Source organism: Natator depressus, chromosome 8 (assembly GCF_965152275.1).
Source record: "Natator depressus isolate rNatDep1 chromosome 8, rNatDep2.hap1, whole genome shotgun sequence".
In the NCBI taxonomy this organism is placed as follows: Eukaryota; Metazoa; Chordata; order Testudines; family Cheloniidae; genus Natator; species Natator depressus.
The window spans coordinates 48,787,475-48,803,453 of record NC_134241.1 but is presented as its reverse complement, the minus strand read 5'-3'; the positions used below and the strand labels follow the sequence as shown (position 1 = coordinate 48,803,453).

The following is a 15,979-nucleotide window of genomic DNA, read 5'->3' as shown; positions in this document are numbered from 1 at the left end:
TGTCCACATTGGTACTGAACTTAAATAATTCCTCTCCCTCTCTGGTATTTATCCCTCTGATATATTTATAGAGAGCAATCATGTCTCCCCTCAACCTTCTTTTAGTTAGGCTAAACAAGCCAAGCTCCTTGAGTCTCCTTTCATAAGACAAGTTTTCCATTCCTCGGATCATCCTAGTAGCCCTTCTCTGTACCTGTTCCAGTTTGAATTCATCCTTCTTAAACATGGGAGACCAGAACTGGACACAGTATTCCAGGTGAGGTCTCACCAGTGCCTTGTATAACGGTACTAAACCTCCTTATCCCTACTGGAAATACCTCTCCTGATGCATCCCAAGACCGCATTAGCTTTTTTCACGGCCATATCACATTGGCAACTCATAGTCATTCTATGATCAACCAATACTCCAAGGTCCTTTTCCTCCTCCGTTACTTCTAATTGATGCGTCCCTAGCTTATAACTAAAATTCTTGTTATTAATCCCTAAATGCATGACCTTACACTTCTCACTATTAAATTTCATCCTATTACTATTACTCCAGTTTACAAGGTCATCCAGATCCTCCTGTAGGATCTGGATTACCTGGATGACCCTGTCCTTCTCTAAATTGGCAATACCTCCCAGCTTTGTATCATCCGCAAACTTTATTAGCACACTCCCACTTTTTGTGCCGAGGTCAGTAATAAAAAGATTAAATAAGACTGGTCCCAAAACCGATCCTTGAGGAACTCCACTGGTAACCACCCTCCAGCTTGACAGTTCATCTTTCAGTAGGACCCGTTGTAGTCTCCCCTTTAACCAATTCCTTATCCACCTTTCAATTTTCCTATTGATCCCCATCTTATCCAATTTAACTAATAATTCCCCATGTGGCACGGTATCAAACGCCTTACTGAAATCTAGGTAAATTAGATACACTGCGTTTCCTTTGTCTAAAAAATCTGTTACTTTCTCAAAGAAGGAGATCAGGTTGGTTTGGCACGATCTACCTTTTGTAAAACCGTGTTGTATTTTGTCCCATTTACCATTGACTTCAATGTCCTTAACTACCTTCTCCTTCAAAATTTTTTCCAAGACCTTGCATACTACAGATGTCAAACTAACAGGCCAATAATTACCTGCATCACTTTTTTTTCCCTTTCTTAAAAATAGGAACTATGTTAGCAATTCTCCAATCATACGGTACAACCCCTGAGTTTACAGATTCATTAGAAATTCTTGCTAACGGGCTTGCAATTTCATGTGCCAATTCCTTTAATATTCTTGGGTGAAGATTATCTGGGCCCCCCGATTTAGTCCCATTAAGCTGTTTGAGTTTCGCTTCTACCTCAAATATGGTAATGTCTACCTCCATATCCTCATTCCCATTTGTCAGGCTACCATTATCCCTAAGATCCTCTTTTGTCTTATTAAAGACTGAGGCAAAGTATTTGTTTAGATATTGGGCCATGCCTAGATTATCCTTGACCTCCACTCCATCCTCAGTGTTTAGCGGTCCCACTTCTTCTTTCTTTGTTTTCTTCTTATTTATATGGCTATAGAACCTTTTACTATTGGTTTTAATTCCCTTTGCAAGGTCCAACTCTACTTGACTTTTAGCCTGTCTCACTTTATCCCTACATGTTCTGACCTCAATAGCTGCTGTGACAACTAATGAGCCCAGAGGTGGGTGAGTATAAAGGTACTCAAAACCTTGGGAGGATACATAGTACTTTCTTTCTTCCCTGGTAGTGGTGGGAGGCAAAGAGGATGGAGTCTGTCATAGGCTCTGGTATTGCCTCATTAATTGGCAGAGCTACCTTGGAGACAGACCCATAGATGATAAAATGTCAGCCAGGCAAAGTGAGGAGACTCTAACCTCGTCAACCTGTACACCTCAGTCTGCAGCCACTGTCCTTAATAACTTGTGATAAACATTAAAATCATCAGGATGGGGTGGAGTTGCCCCAGATGAAACAGCCTCATCTGGAGTGGGCAAAGAGGAGGCAAAGACTGGAGGTGGTAGAATCTCTTCTACCAGCTTTTGCTCAGGTCCTGGAACCTCTTCTTGACGCTCAATACCTGCTTGGTACCAGACTCTGGGGACTGAACCGCTCAGTGAGCAGACTCTGCCCTCCTAGACGAAGGCACTGAGTATGCATGGTGTGGGAAAGATCTGGAAGCTGGAGGAACTCTTCAGGGTCCAAAAGAGCCACTGATACAGGGCAGGGCCCCATTGTCCTGGCCACCTTCCCACAGAAGATCCTATTGAAGAGTCACGGTGGTAGGTTGACAAAGGGGATCTTTGAGGAGAGCAGTGGGTCCTGCTTTTGGGTTGTGAGATGTAAGAGCCCACCTCAGAGTCCAATGACAAAGAGTCCCCTTCTTCTGACCATAGTGGGGCTGATCCAGTCAGGCTGGGGACCAGTGCTGACAGCCTGGTGACAGGGGGAGCGCTGCAATCCTTGCAGGCTTCCTCTTGGATGGTACCAAGGGCCCGTGTGTCCTGGAAGCAGGCAACTGTGAAACCAGAGGTTGAACCAATGGTGGATGGGGCGTCAGTGCCAAGGGATCAGACTCCTTAAGGAAGGAGATACCAGCACCAACAAGCAGAGCAGATTTTCTTGCTGCCACAAATGCCTCCGAGCTAGTCATCACCAAGAGGATCTCTTGTTGCAGTGCTGAAGAAGTTGATGGTGCTGCTTCCAGCACCAGGCTCGACAGTGCTCCTTGCAGTGTCAGAGCTGACTGAGCCAACTTAGGTACTGATTTGGAGAAAGAATGCTTAGGTTTCAGGTGCACTGTACTCAACTCCTTAAACAGACTTAGAGGGTGGAGACCTTGCCCTGGCTGGGGTCTCACTGGAAGTTTTGTATTTCTTCCTTGGTACAAGTGAGAGAGAATGGTGCTGAGATTCTGCTAAAACTGGAGGCAAGTATGTCACTGAAGCTACAGCACTTGGCATCGAGTCAGACCAGAATAGCTCCACGATGGCCTGAGCGCCACTTCCATCAGCAGGAATTTCAGCCTAGCCTTCCTGTCCTCTTTTGTTGTAGGCTTGAACTCTGCAAATCTGACACCAGCCCCATACGTGTGCGGTCGCTCACTAGCATCAGCCTCGAGCAAGAAGCGCAGGGCTTGAAGCCTGGTGACGAAACTCTGTTTTGTGAATAAGAAACCACCCAAACGGGGAAAACAACAAATCTGAAACATTTTGTTTGTTTAAACACATCTAAAACTTACTAACGATCCGAACTATACTGAAGACTAGACCAACTATATATATATATATATATACACACATACACACATACACACACACAATATTTACAAAGAGAGAGAGACAGAGCGCAAGCGAGCGCTGTTCTGGCATTGAACAGAGTTCCAATAACTGTCACGGGTGCTAAAAAGGAACTGAGGGGGGTGGGGGTAGAGGCGGCTCTGCCCTTTATAACTGCAAACAGTGGTGCACGGCAGCAGGGGGAGCTCAAGCTGCCCAACGGGTTCCGCTAAGAGAAAAAGTTTCTGATGGCCGTACACTGGGCACACCAACCCCAAGAGTGAAATGCACATGTGCCATCTCTCAAAGAAGAAATTAATGATAAATGAAGTTCAGCTGAAATCTTTTCACCAGGCTTGGCTGCTCCTAGGCTTCCTATAACAGGACTGCTAGATCCCCTCCCACCTCTCTTATGTTTGAATAAGCTAATGAACCACTTGCTTCAGTGAGTCAGCAGAACCCACTTAACATTTCTTTGCAGGAATAATACCTTCTAACAGGGTGGTGTGGGGTGTTTCTCACACACACACACACACACACACACACAGCCAGCCTGTGACACTAAATCTAAATTGACATTTTTCTTTTAACTTAATTCCATTTCCCTCCACTGCTAATGAACTAGGCATCATTCTTAACCTTGAGTTGTCCTTCCCCTCCCTCCAACACTACCTATTTGGATGTGCATACCTCTGCAACATAACCTAAGTGGGACAGTGCCTTGATTCCACCTCTGCTGAACTCAGTTGTGCCTTTATCTCACCCTTCAAACTCCAGGATGTGCAGAATTCTACTTTCTGCCTTCTTATCCATATAAACAACTGTGTCCACATCACACCCTCAAACAACTCAGCTGACTTCCAATTCATTTTGGGATTTAGTTCAGAATTCCCTTTCCTGTTTTAGAAAGACCTCATGCTCTTGCTAGAGTCAACCTCACAGACTTGGTTTCTTCCTCCCTTGCTAAACTAGTACTGGGCTCCATTTCTCCCCACAATATGGCTACCTTTCATAAAAGAACACTCCTTTCTGCAACTCTTGCTATCTGGAAGAGCGTTCCTCCGCACATCTGATTCATTTGATCTCCTTCCCCTTTTCACATGTGGTATCTGTTCTCCCTGGCTTATCCCTCCTAATACCTCTCTCGCTTTGTTATTGGCCTTTCGGCAGACTGCTTTCATCTATTCACCACACACCATTGTTTCTTGTAATGCATACCATAATATTATCTTGTATTAATTAATGTTGTGAATCATTTAAAGATACAGTTTGCTATCCAAACAGATATAAAAGATGTTCTTATATAGAAAATAAAATTGTACTCTATTGAAATTTATTTTTAAAAACTAGGATTAACTGTTCTAAGAATAATTAATTTGAAGACATATTGCACTGTGCTGGTTTGGTAATTTCTACTAGTTTGGGGATTGCATTTATGTGTGATACAAAAGTTTGTAACAATTTTTAACTTCAAAATAGTCTAATAGCTTTGGCTGCATACCAGCAAATAGGTACTCCACTAGAAAAGTTGCAGGAGAACAAAAACAATGAATGACAAAAGATTTTAATGCAAAATCCTTTAAAAGAATAATAAACTGACTGGAAGAAAAATTGAGACAGCATAAGTATTCTGAGAATTCCATACTCTGCACAGATTTAATTTACCAAATAGAGTGAAACTCATTCTAAGTTTGCGGGGGTGGGGGGGGAAGACTCTTATTAAGCATATGTAGCCAAAATCACAGTAGCCATCATATTGGGTGGTAATAACAAAACTGTATCTGACACAATAAGTTAATAACATCATCATTAATATACTACCTTTTACGTTGAATGATTCCAAAATAATTCACAAACTAGGTATATACATAAAATCACTGAAATACAACCAGCTGGCACGCAATGAATTGCACAAGAGTAAGGTGAGGAAAATTTGGGCCTAAGAAAATGGGCAAACTCCTTCTCTTACAAAAAGTGCCATACGACTCTCTATGATGCCAACACAGAGCTAAGGCACTTCTATATTTAAGGTCTCTGAAAAATGCATACAAAGTGAACAGCATAGAAATCAATTTATTTAGCTCAGCAGAAACCAGGCCTGAAATTATTCAAACCAGGGTTTAAACCGTGGTCTGACTGAATATAGGTATGTCAAACCTGAAGCTTAACCTTTTAAGCCTTTCCCTCCCATACTTTCATCTCTGAAGGGAAGGATTCAAGTCCTGGCGTAGGTGACAAGTAAAAGGGATTTTAGTCTCAACCTTATGTTCACTTTACAAACCTTGTCCTTGCACAATAAAAAATTGTCAACCAATGTGACATAGAAATGGTTACCTACCTTTCTGTAACTGTTGTTCTTCAAGATGCATTGTGCATGTCCATGCCCAGCGCATGGTTGTTGAAGATTTTCTCCTCTATCTGTACCCATTGGGGTAGTTCAAGCGTTCTCTGCTGCCATGTGCTACTGGATGCAGGTAGAAAGGGCGGAGCTGCTCTTGACCCCCCTCAGTTCCTTTCTACTGCATAAACTCCAATAGAGAGGGGTGGGTCATGGAATAGACATGTGCAACACATCTCAAAGAACAGTTATGGAAAGGCATGAAACTGTTTCTTCTTCAAGTGATTGCACAGGTCCATTCCACTATAGGTGATTCACAAGCAGATTGATCTGGAGGTGGGCCTGGAACCTATTTGAACAGTGATTGTAGAACAACATGCCCAAATCTGGCATCGTTCCTGGATTGAAGGGCTCTAGTATAATGAGAAGCAAGTGAGAGCACTGATGACCACGTCCAGAGTAGGAATTGTGCCAGGAAAGCCACAATTGTGCGTGTGCCCTCGTTGAATGGGCTAGCATGCTAGCCAGTGGAATGACATTAGCCAATTGGCAACATAAACACATATACAAAGAAATCCAAGAGGAAATCCTCTGAGAGGATACCAAGGGACCTTTCATTCTGTCAACCGCTGTGATGAACAATTGTGATGATGACCTAAATGATTTAGTCCGGTCTAGGTAAAAAGCTGAAGCTCTTCTGACATCTAAAGAGTGGAGCTTTTCTTCATCTCTGTGAGCATGAGGCTACCGGAAGAAAGTTGGCAAATAGATTGCCTGATTAATGTGAAAATTGGAAACAACTTTCGTCAGGTACTTTGGGGGAGGGCAAAGATAAATGTTGTTCTTAAAAAAGACCTTACAGGAGGCTCTGATACCAGACCTCTCAACTCGCCCACTCTTCTAACTGAGGTAGTTGCAATAAAACACAACACTTTCACAGAGAGGTGGAACAGAGAACAAGTCTTGCATGGTTCAAAGGGTGGTCCCATTAACTTTGCTAATAGGAGGTTCAGATCTGATGAGGGGGGGATAAGTTCTTGTACACATCCAGCCCTTTCAAAAACTTGATAGCAATGGGATTGGAAAAAAGAGATCTATTATTCATGGATGAGTGGAAAGCAGAGACAGTTGCCAGATGAACTTTGACAGAACTGCTAGATCTTGATGTTTCAAGTACAGAAGATCATCCATCAAATGTTGGGCTGGGACTTGCTCCAGAGGAACAACTTTCTGATGGGTCTAGATGGAAAAATGCTTCCATTTAGCCAGGTAAGCACTCTTAGTTGAAGATTTTCTACTATTTAGAAGTACTTCTTCCATGTTCTTTGAGCAAGTCTTTTCTAACAGTTTTAGCCATGAAGTATCCATGCTGTCATGTGGAGGGCCCGCAAGTTGGGGTGGAAGAGGCAGCCGTGGTCCTGGGAAATTATATCTGGATTCAGCAGGTGAGACAATGTAGGTCTGACTGACAAGGTTATCAGGGTCGGGAACCAGTGCTGCCGATGCCACACTAGTACTGTAAGTATGAGGCGAGCATGGTCTCGTTTGATCTTGGACAAGATTCTGGGCAGTAACAGGATTGAAGGGAAGGCATACAGCAGGGTGTTCTTCAAGGGCAACAGGAATGCATCCATCAACAAACAAGGCTGTGATCTCCTTGGGAACAGAACTGATGGCACTTTCTTTTGGTCCTTGCTGCAACCAGGTCCATTTGGGGAATGCCCCACCATCAGAAGATCAACCTGGCCATGTCTGGACAATGTGACCACTTGAAAAGGACTTGCTCAACTGATCTGCCAGCATATTCTTCACCCCTGGAAGGGAAGCAGCTCTGACATGAACAGAGTTGGCTATGCAGAACTCCAGACACAACCAAATGGAATGTGCTCCTCCTTGTCTGTTTACATAAAACATGATGGCTGTGTTGTCTGTTAACACTAGCAGATTTTTCCCCTTAATATGTATAAGGAAAGCCCAACACACAAGATGGACAGTTCACAATTCTCTGACATTTATATGAGCCTTTAGATCTTGGGAAGACCACAGACCTTGAGTCTGCGGCGACCCCATTCGTACTCTCCAACCCAGTGATGACCCATCTAAAGAGCGTGCTAGTTGCAGGGGAACAGTGGGGATCCCCCACAAACTTTCAGAGGGTCTGTCCACCAGTCCAGAGATGACAAGATTAGCACTGGTACTTGAACCACCATGTCTAGATGATGACGGCTCAAGGAATACACTGAAGCTAGCCACCCTTGTAGCTTTCTATGATGCAGTCTGGCATGCTTCACTCTGTGCATAAGTAAGAGTTGTTCTGGTCACCAGCTTGCCCTTGTCCACCATCGCATTTAAGTCCTGCCTTCAGCCGTCTCGTAACCTGTCCTTAAACTTCAACATGTTATTCCACAAGGTAAAATCATACCGACCTAGGAGTGCCTGCTGATATGCAATCCTAAACTGCAGACCCCCACAGTAGCAGTACCAAAATTTAAACTGACTAAAGACCTAAAACTGAAACTTACAACTAACACTAACTAACTACTATTTCTAAGAAAATGGGTATAATTTACACTGGAATGAGGGAAGAACTTGCAATAGCAAGATTGAATTCATTCCAACAATTGTCATGAGCAGTTAGAAGGAACTGAGAAGGGTCGGGGGTGGCTCCACCTTTTATACCTGCACACACTGGTGCACAGCAGCAGAGAGCTCCTGAGCTGCCCCGACAGGTTCTGTTGGGTGAAAAAATCTCTGACAAACATTCACTAAGTGCACACTCACCTACAGTGGAATGGACATGTGCAATCACTTTGAAGAATAACTGTCAATCTTCATTCAAATGTAGAAGTAAATTGGAGTTAGCAGTGGTGTTCCAAATGAAGGCTGAGGTGCATTGGCAGCATTGTTTGGAAAAATTTGCACAGCATTTGCCTTCTATAGGCTGGACTCAACCTAGTGCTGAGAGTCTCTCACTTTCATAAGTGTTTTAATATTAATACATACAAAGTAGTAGCCTAATAAAGTATTAAACTAGAAAAACAGAAAGAAATTAGTTCTCAGTAGTGCACTGTGATTAAATAAAAGCTTCATTTTCTAATTTTTTCCCAGTGGGAAGATCATACTTTCTGGTGATACACTCTCAGCCCATTTTGCTGAGCATTACTTACACAATTCCAATTAATAGAAAAGCCTCAAGACTTGAGTTAAGAATACCCCTTTGCATTTAGGACCAAAATTTGCTACCAAATGGTTAAGCTTTACTTTTATAATCATTCCAACAGAAAAATGCCAGATTGAAGAGGAGACCAACCCCCAACATCCCACCTCTACATCCTCTTGCATTTTATCGATTTAAAATCATTATTTCCCCTAGCATAGACTTACGGAAGAACTGAGAGAGTTTCCCCAGATTAGCAATCCATCACTACAAAAACACGACCCTAGTACAGAGCTCCTCAGAAGCCCATTGTTTGCAGATAAGGCTCTGGCTAGGGTACCATTTGGACAGAGGACCATTGTCTCAGTAAGCGTAAACTGCAAAAGAGATTGTCTTCTACTCCAAAACATTTACATTATAAAATAATACCCGGCAGATGAATAGCCCCAAAGGCAAGACACCTGGTAGCCCAAATTAACAAATGGCTGTGTGAGCCTCAGACATACCATCCAGCTTTTTAGTCTTTTGACTATTTACAAATTAACTAAGTGACATCTCTACTTTTACTTTTCCAACTATAAATCAATTTCCCTATTCTACTTAGTTGCTTTATTCAAAGCAGAGTTTGAGGAAAAAATGCCCGATTCATTATTTTGTTTAAATATAAGGAGTAAGAATTTCACTTTTATTTCCATGTTCTGCTGCCTCTTTCCCTCTATATTCTTTGGCGGAATTAGAGATAGCGAAGAACACTCTCACCTTAATGTTGCAGGCCTGTTCCATCAGTCTTCTAGCGTTCTCTTCTGCTCTGTACCTCTTTGGCAGCTGAACTCTGAAGAATTTTAAAGCCCCTTCAAAATCAGCCTGTAAAAGGTCCTCTTTAGAGGTCTGCAATGAAATACAGATAAGAACTATTATACACGCAGAGAACATCCATACCTACTCTATTATTGCATTTATCATCTGCTAAATTTATTCCAAACAGCCACCGTTCACATTAGCTCAAAAAACAAACAAACAAACAAACAAACAAACAAAAAACTCTAGGACAATGGTTCTCTAAACTATACCTTATAAAATGAAATAAAAAGTCAAGAGCACATCCAGAAAAATCCCAGGCAAAGCAGCATGATAAGAGGACTTTAACAAGCTGATGTACTTATCTTTCCATACCTGGAGGCAGAGAAAGTGCATCTGGCAAAGCCTGTCAAGATGGAACTCAGGGACAGAAAAAGCTAGGTGGAGAATTATGGTGTTTTTGAGATGGTTTGTGCTTCTTAGGTTGTTGCTGATTTCAGTAACTCCCTGCTAGAAAGACACTGTATATGGCTGCAGACATGATCAGCAGAAGTAAAAGTGCTTCTGAGTTATAACATGTATCAGCAAATCATTAATGTTGAGAAGCCTGTGACACTAAATTCATATGTAGCACTGTGCCAGAAAAAGCATTACACCCCACCTCTGTATTTTTCAGTTTAATGCTTATCACAGTGGTATTGAGCCAAAACCATAGCCAGTACTATACTTGGAAAAGCGAAGAGATGAAGATTCAACAGAAATCCAGTAGTGCTGCTGACAGGGTAATATGAACAGTTGCATAGAGATTAGTATTTGTTTCTGTTACTCACGCTTTACTAAAAATGTATGTAAAATTTAATAAGATTAACTTCTGCATTTGAGAGAATACAAAAGACTACGGCTACAATTTTCAAGTGTGAATACTGTGACGGGGCAAGGCCAGATGGCTATAGAAAAGTAGTGGGAGATAGATATATTAGCTCCAGACTAAACAAACCCCTGGTACCAGGATAAGTTAAATGGCAGCTGCTCCAGGTCAATTAAGACACCTGGGGCCAATTAAGAACTCTCCAGGGAGAATGCTAGGTTGATTGGGACACCTGAAACCAATCAGGGACTGGCTGAAACTAGTTAAAAGTCTCCCAGTTAGTCACGTTGGCGTGGCTGTCAGGAGCTGTGGGAGGAAGTTGTGCTGTTGGAGAGACTGAGTAGTACATACCATATAAGGCACAAGGAAGGAAGCCCTGAGGTAAGGGTGAAGTGGAGCTTGAGGAAGTGGGGGCTACTGTGGGGAAGCAGCCCAGGGATTGTAGGTGTCATGTTTCTAAAGGTGAGCTGCCACAGCTGATACTGTTCGGGTCCCTGGGCTGGAGCCTGGAGTAGAGGGCGGGCCTGGGCTTCCTGCTTTGCCCTCCCCGATTAATCCCTGAGACTAGGAGACAACAGAGACTGTGCAAGGGAGGATAGTTTCTCCTCACCTCCCTTGCTGGCTTATGATGAAAATGGCTCAGTAGACTGTGACCCTTGTCTCTAGAGAGAGAAGGGTTACGTGGAGGGTCACAGTGAGCCTCTGAGGCTAGCGAAATCCGCCAGGAAACGTGGGACACATGGAGACAAGGACAGAGCTTTGTCACAATACCCAACTTCCATGTGTACGCTGCACTAGGTTTGCACACAGGTCAGGGATGCACATATGCAATAGGTGTGTGTGCACAAATCCCCAAAGTGAACTACTCAGTTTCCCAAATGAAGCCTCACCAGTTCAAAATCTCGAAGTCTTCAACTGAAGATTGGATGCCTTTCTGGAAGATATGCTTTAGTCATACACAAGTGATTGGGCTCAATACAGGCATAACTGGATCAAATTCTATGGCCTGTACTATGCAGGAGTTCAGACTAGATGTTCTAATGATCCCTTCTGGTCTTAAAATCTGTGAAAATCTAACTGAAGAAAATGATCCTGATGCTTTCAGTTATGAATCAATGCTACACACCTTGTGAACCTGGATATTCTTATTGCAGGATTGGCTCATTTACATATAAATAATTAAATCAACTATATAAACACTATTTTTTTTAAAAGAGCAAATATAATTTTTCCCAAATGCTTTAAATTATATTTCAGTAAAAAGCTGCAGGCTTTAAAGCATGTACCAGAAACAGTCAAGCATAGGAAGTGGCCCAGCTGGCCACAAACAGCTCTTTTGAAAATGCAGTAGCAGCTGGGCCCAGAAAAGATGGAAGGAGGGGCCTGAAAGGAACAATCTAGTTAAGCTTAATACAATTTTTAAATGGTACTCAAGATTGTGCAGGTGTTTACATTTTTGCTCCCATTTTTATTACAAAACATTTTTCATAGTGAGAGTATACAGTGCATACATCAGAAAAAAGGCTTTAAAATTCCTTCAAATTGTGTATCTAATTTGTTAAAGTGGTAGGAAGAGCCAGGGTGAATTTTCCTGATCACTAATCTCTTGAGTAGTTTCGTGCATGAGGATGGCACCTGAAGTATGCCACTTCAACACTGACAATGTTGCCAATTATTGACCCATTTTTATCCCCCTTTTTGGGAAACATCATGGAGAAGGTTGTAGTAGGGGAACTCTGGCAGTTTTTGGAGCCTTTGGATTTCCTCAGTTGGGCTTAAGGCCCATGTATGGGGGGACAGACTACACTGGATGTGTTGACTAATGATCTCCTCCTAATGACTAAAGAAGATCAAATGTCCATGCTGATTTTTTTTGGGTGTGTTGGTAATCTTTGCCACCACTGATCACAAGATATGGTTGATAGGTTCACGACCCCTCAAGGAGTAGCTTAAGTTGCTTGAGTAGCACTGTGTGTGTGAGATTCCAGAAAGCAAGTGTTGTTCTACCCCAAAAATTCTCATGTAGCGTTCCACAGGGATTTTACGTAGAAGGAGCTCAGATACTATCCTGATGAAGCTCTAATAGATTGAAGGACTGCTGACAGAATGTTTTCCATCCAGGTTCTGGACTTCAAAAGTCGATGCCAGAGCCTTGATTTCTTAGCCTTCCAGCCACACTGCAAATCCCATCTTTTTGCCAGGCTATGATAAGGAAGGGGATTGAGTGCTGGAATTAGATTATCATATTTTTATGACAGGTTTCAGAGTAGCAGCCATGTTAGTCTGTATCCGCAAAAAGAAAAGGAGGACTTGTGGCATCTTAGAGAAGGTGCCACAAGTCCTCCTTTTCTTTTTGCGGATACAGACTAACATGGATGCTACTCTGAAACCTGTCATTATGCAAGCCACTGAATTTAGCCGTATGGAGTGGATAAATTTGTTAGTCTCTAAGGTGCCACAAGTCCTCCTATTTTTATGTGACTTTTTAGTTTGAATTGGCCTGGATTAGTCTGTTCACTTGTGTTGTCTGTATTCTATTTGTATTTTTTAACTAATATATTGCACCAAGAGCTCCAGATAGGTGCCCTATAAATCCGTTAAATCAACTCAATTAAATACACACTACAATTTCTCCAGTATATCTTAATACGATATAGGGGTAGCAGAGAAGAGAAAGTGCTATTTGAAAACAGGCACCAAAGTATCAGTCTTCAAATACACTGTGAGACAATTTCTCCCCACCCAGCAATGGGACTTTTCAAATGTATTCCAAAAGCACTTTTGGGGTCCAGGACACTGTCGGGACCATTCTGAATGCAGTTCTCCTAGGCAGCTAGAAACTCAAGCCCTTGGAACAGCAAAAGCACCACACTCCCCAAGCAGTAGTTCATTATAAAAAACTCTCAAAGCACTGAACCAAACTTTGATGCAAGCAACTTGCTAAGAGAACCAAATTTTGTTTTGTATAATTTACATGTATTATTTTGTTCTCCCAAGCTATTCATTTACTATTATTTACTACTCATGTAAATAAGAACTATTCATACGAGTAAGAGTTTACTGGATTGAGCCTATAGCCATTGAAAAGTACAAGTTATGAAGTTTTAGAGTAGGTACACAGTGTTTAGCTGAAGCCTTAATATTTGGACTTTTCTATTTCACAATGCATTTTTAATTAAAAAAAAACAACCCTGTTAATTGAAATGTTAAAGTTTTGCAGTGAAAAATCACATGAAGTCAAAAAATTCCAAAGTAAAGATTCTAAGAATAATGTTCAGTGATTGCATTTGCGTATGTCTTATACTCTTAAGTTGTTTAACAAACAGAAATATTTAGCTACTTATTAGAACAGGAAAGAAAAAAGCAATAGAAAACAGTATATGCGTGTGTGATGGGGTGTCCACTGCACACAAGACTGGAAAGGGTTAAGGTGGGCCAATTAACTGCCCAGGTTGCACCTGGAACAGGAGCCAGGGAGCAGGGATTGATTAAATGGGGCTCAGCTGGGCAGGAACAGGAAGAGCCTGTCTGTATAAAAGTCCAGGAGCTGAGAACAGGAGGATGCTGCAGAGGAGTAGTCTACAATCGCCCTCTGGGAGGTATGTTTGGGGCTACAGAGAGTAGCCTTCAGTTATTCCCAGGGTGGAGGGAGTTTGGCTGACACACCCAGAGAGGTGGGAGAGCCAGCAGGTAGGAAAGGCACAGGCGAAAACAGCAAGGAATAGGAGTGCAGACCTTGACTGCTGATTAGAGGGCCCCAGGCCAGGAGTTTCCTTACCAGCTACTGAGGAAGTGGCACCAGCTCAGGCACTCTTCCCGCTCAGTACCCAGCTGGTGCCACTCCCTCAAGACAGGGGACTACTTAGCCACCTGATTCCCCTCAGCTGTGGCCTTTTGGGTTAATTAGCCCCCCTCTCAATCTGCATTAACCCTTTCAGGGTAAGTGTGGGGTGAACACCCATCACAGTGGGTAATACAAATTATACTGGTGTTGACACTGTAAGCCTTCCATTTTTTGACTTTTTGTGATCCTTAATGATGGATCAAAGAAGAATTCTGGAGCCATTCAGCATACAAAGATCTGTAAACTTTTTGGCCTGCCGTCAATCTGCTTATTTTAACAAAAAACTTTGTAAGCTTGGTGAACCAGCAATTCCAGCTTAATCACCTGCACAGCCATGTTGTGTTTTTGTGTATGTGGGGACTTAAGGACACTTTCTAGTACTCAATAAGCAGCTTTCAAATGGTTGTGTTTTTGTTAAACTGATTTTTCTTTCAAACCAAAGAAAAATAGTAGATCTCAAAGATGTCCATGGCCATATCAAGTTGAAGTTTCAAACTTCAGCCTGTTTCATCATAGCTGTGTCTTTAAAAGGGTGGGTAAAAATGTTTAGGTTTTTTTGAAATGGATAAAGTGTGTTTTTGTAGATGTGTAAAAAGCCCTTCAAGGGATTTTACTGAAACTCAGAAAAAGCACTTTCCACTGAAAATGTGCAGTTTTGGATAACCCTAAGCATGAAACAGGAGAAGAGAATGCACACAGTTTTGAAATTATGGGCAGTATAACATACCCACCTTGATTACTTTTTTTCGGTGAGTAGACAATGTCACAATGAAGCTCCCCAAAATAGTTAAGAACATGCAAAGTGGAAAATGTAACTCTGACTTGTTTGTTTTAATTTAATTACTCTGTCCTGCTTTGCAGAAATTTCCAGCCTGCTTCAGTAATATCAACATCAACTCTGACTCTAATTGTTACCTAAGAAGTGATGAGGTATATGAGATTCAGGGTCATCTACTCTGTACACTCTGGACTTGATTCTTCACTGTCTTGTATCTTGTATAATCATTTACACCTACCTGTACAGAGTATAAAACACTACCACATCAAAATGGTAGCATTTTACAGCCTCTTTGACCAGAGATCAATGTCTGCCCAGAGCGCACGGCAGTGGAGAGTCAGACCCCGTTCTCTCTAATTCATTTCTAAGTTCCCTACCATTATATTTGTTTTCTATGTGAAATACTCTTATCCTATACAGTTTCCCATCTGTAGAATGGGGATGATATTTACCTCTTTTTGCAAGGTGCTTTAAGCTCTATGGATGAAAAGCGCATAGATAGGAGCTAGGTACTACTATTACTTTTGATCTTGCACAATATAAAATCTACTCTTCTAAGACAAATAGGTCAAACTGTATGTCTCTTATTTAATCTCTTACATATTCTAAATCTGGTAATCTAAAATCAAGGATTATCTGCTAATTTTTTTAAAGCTTTGCATCCATTCCTTTTCCATTGATAGGAGAAAATCTGCAATGGTATATGTGACATGGTTCCCCATAATGCTGCCCTGTAAGTATTAGTCATGGATCCCACATCATTAGCCACTCCAATAAGATAAAGCTTGAACTGTACTTTCTACCAGAGTAGTGAGTAAACTTTCTGAGAACCAAGGCCTTGTCTGGTAGAAAATGATCTGCCTTTAGCGTACATGCAGTTTATACCGGCAAAAGAGTGCATTTGCCAGTATAGCTTACACTGTTTCCTGGAACAAAA

At 41.9% G+C, this 15,979-nt stretch overlaps 1 protein-coding gene across 4 annotated transcripts in view; it reads right to left on the bottom strand.

The window, feature by feature from the left end:
- The window catches only part of RABGAP1L (RAB GTPase activating protein 1 like), a 549,683-nt gene that overhangs the window by 105,051 nt on the left and 428,653 nt on the right, over positions 1-15,979 (bottom strand). For all 4 annotated transcript variants that reach the window (XM_074960981.1, XM_074960979.1, XM_074960980.1 and 1 more), the window contains one exon: positions 9,514-9,642. In XM_074960981.1, coding sequence (XP_074817082.1) covers positions 9,514-9,642 — 129 coding nt within the window. The remainder of the gene's footprint in view (positions 1-9,513; positions 9,643-15,979) is intronic.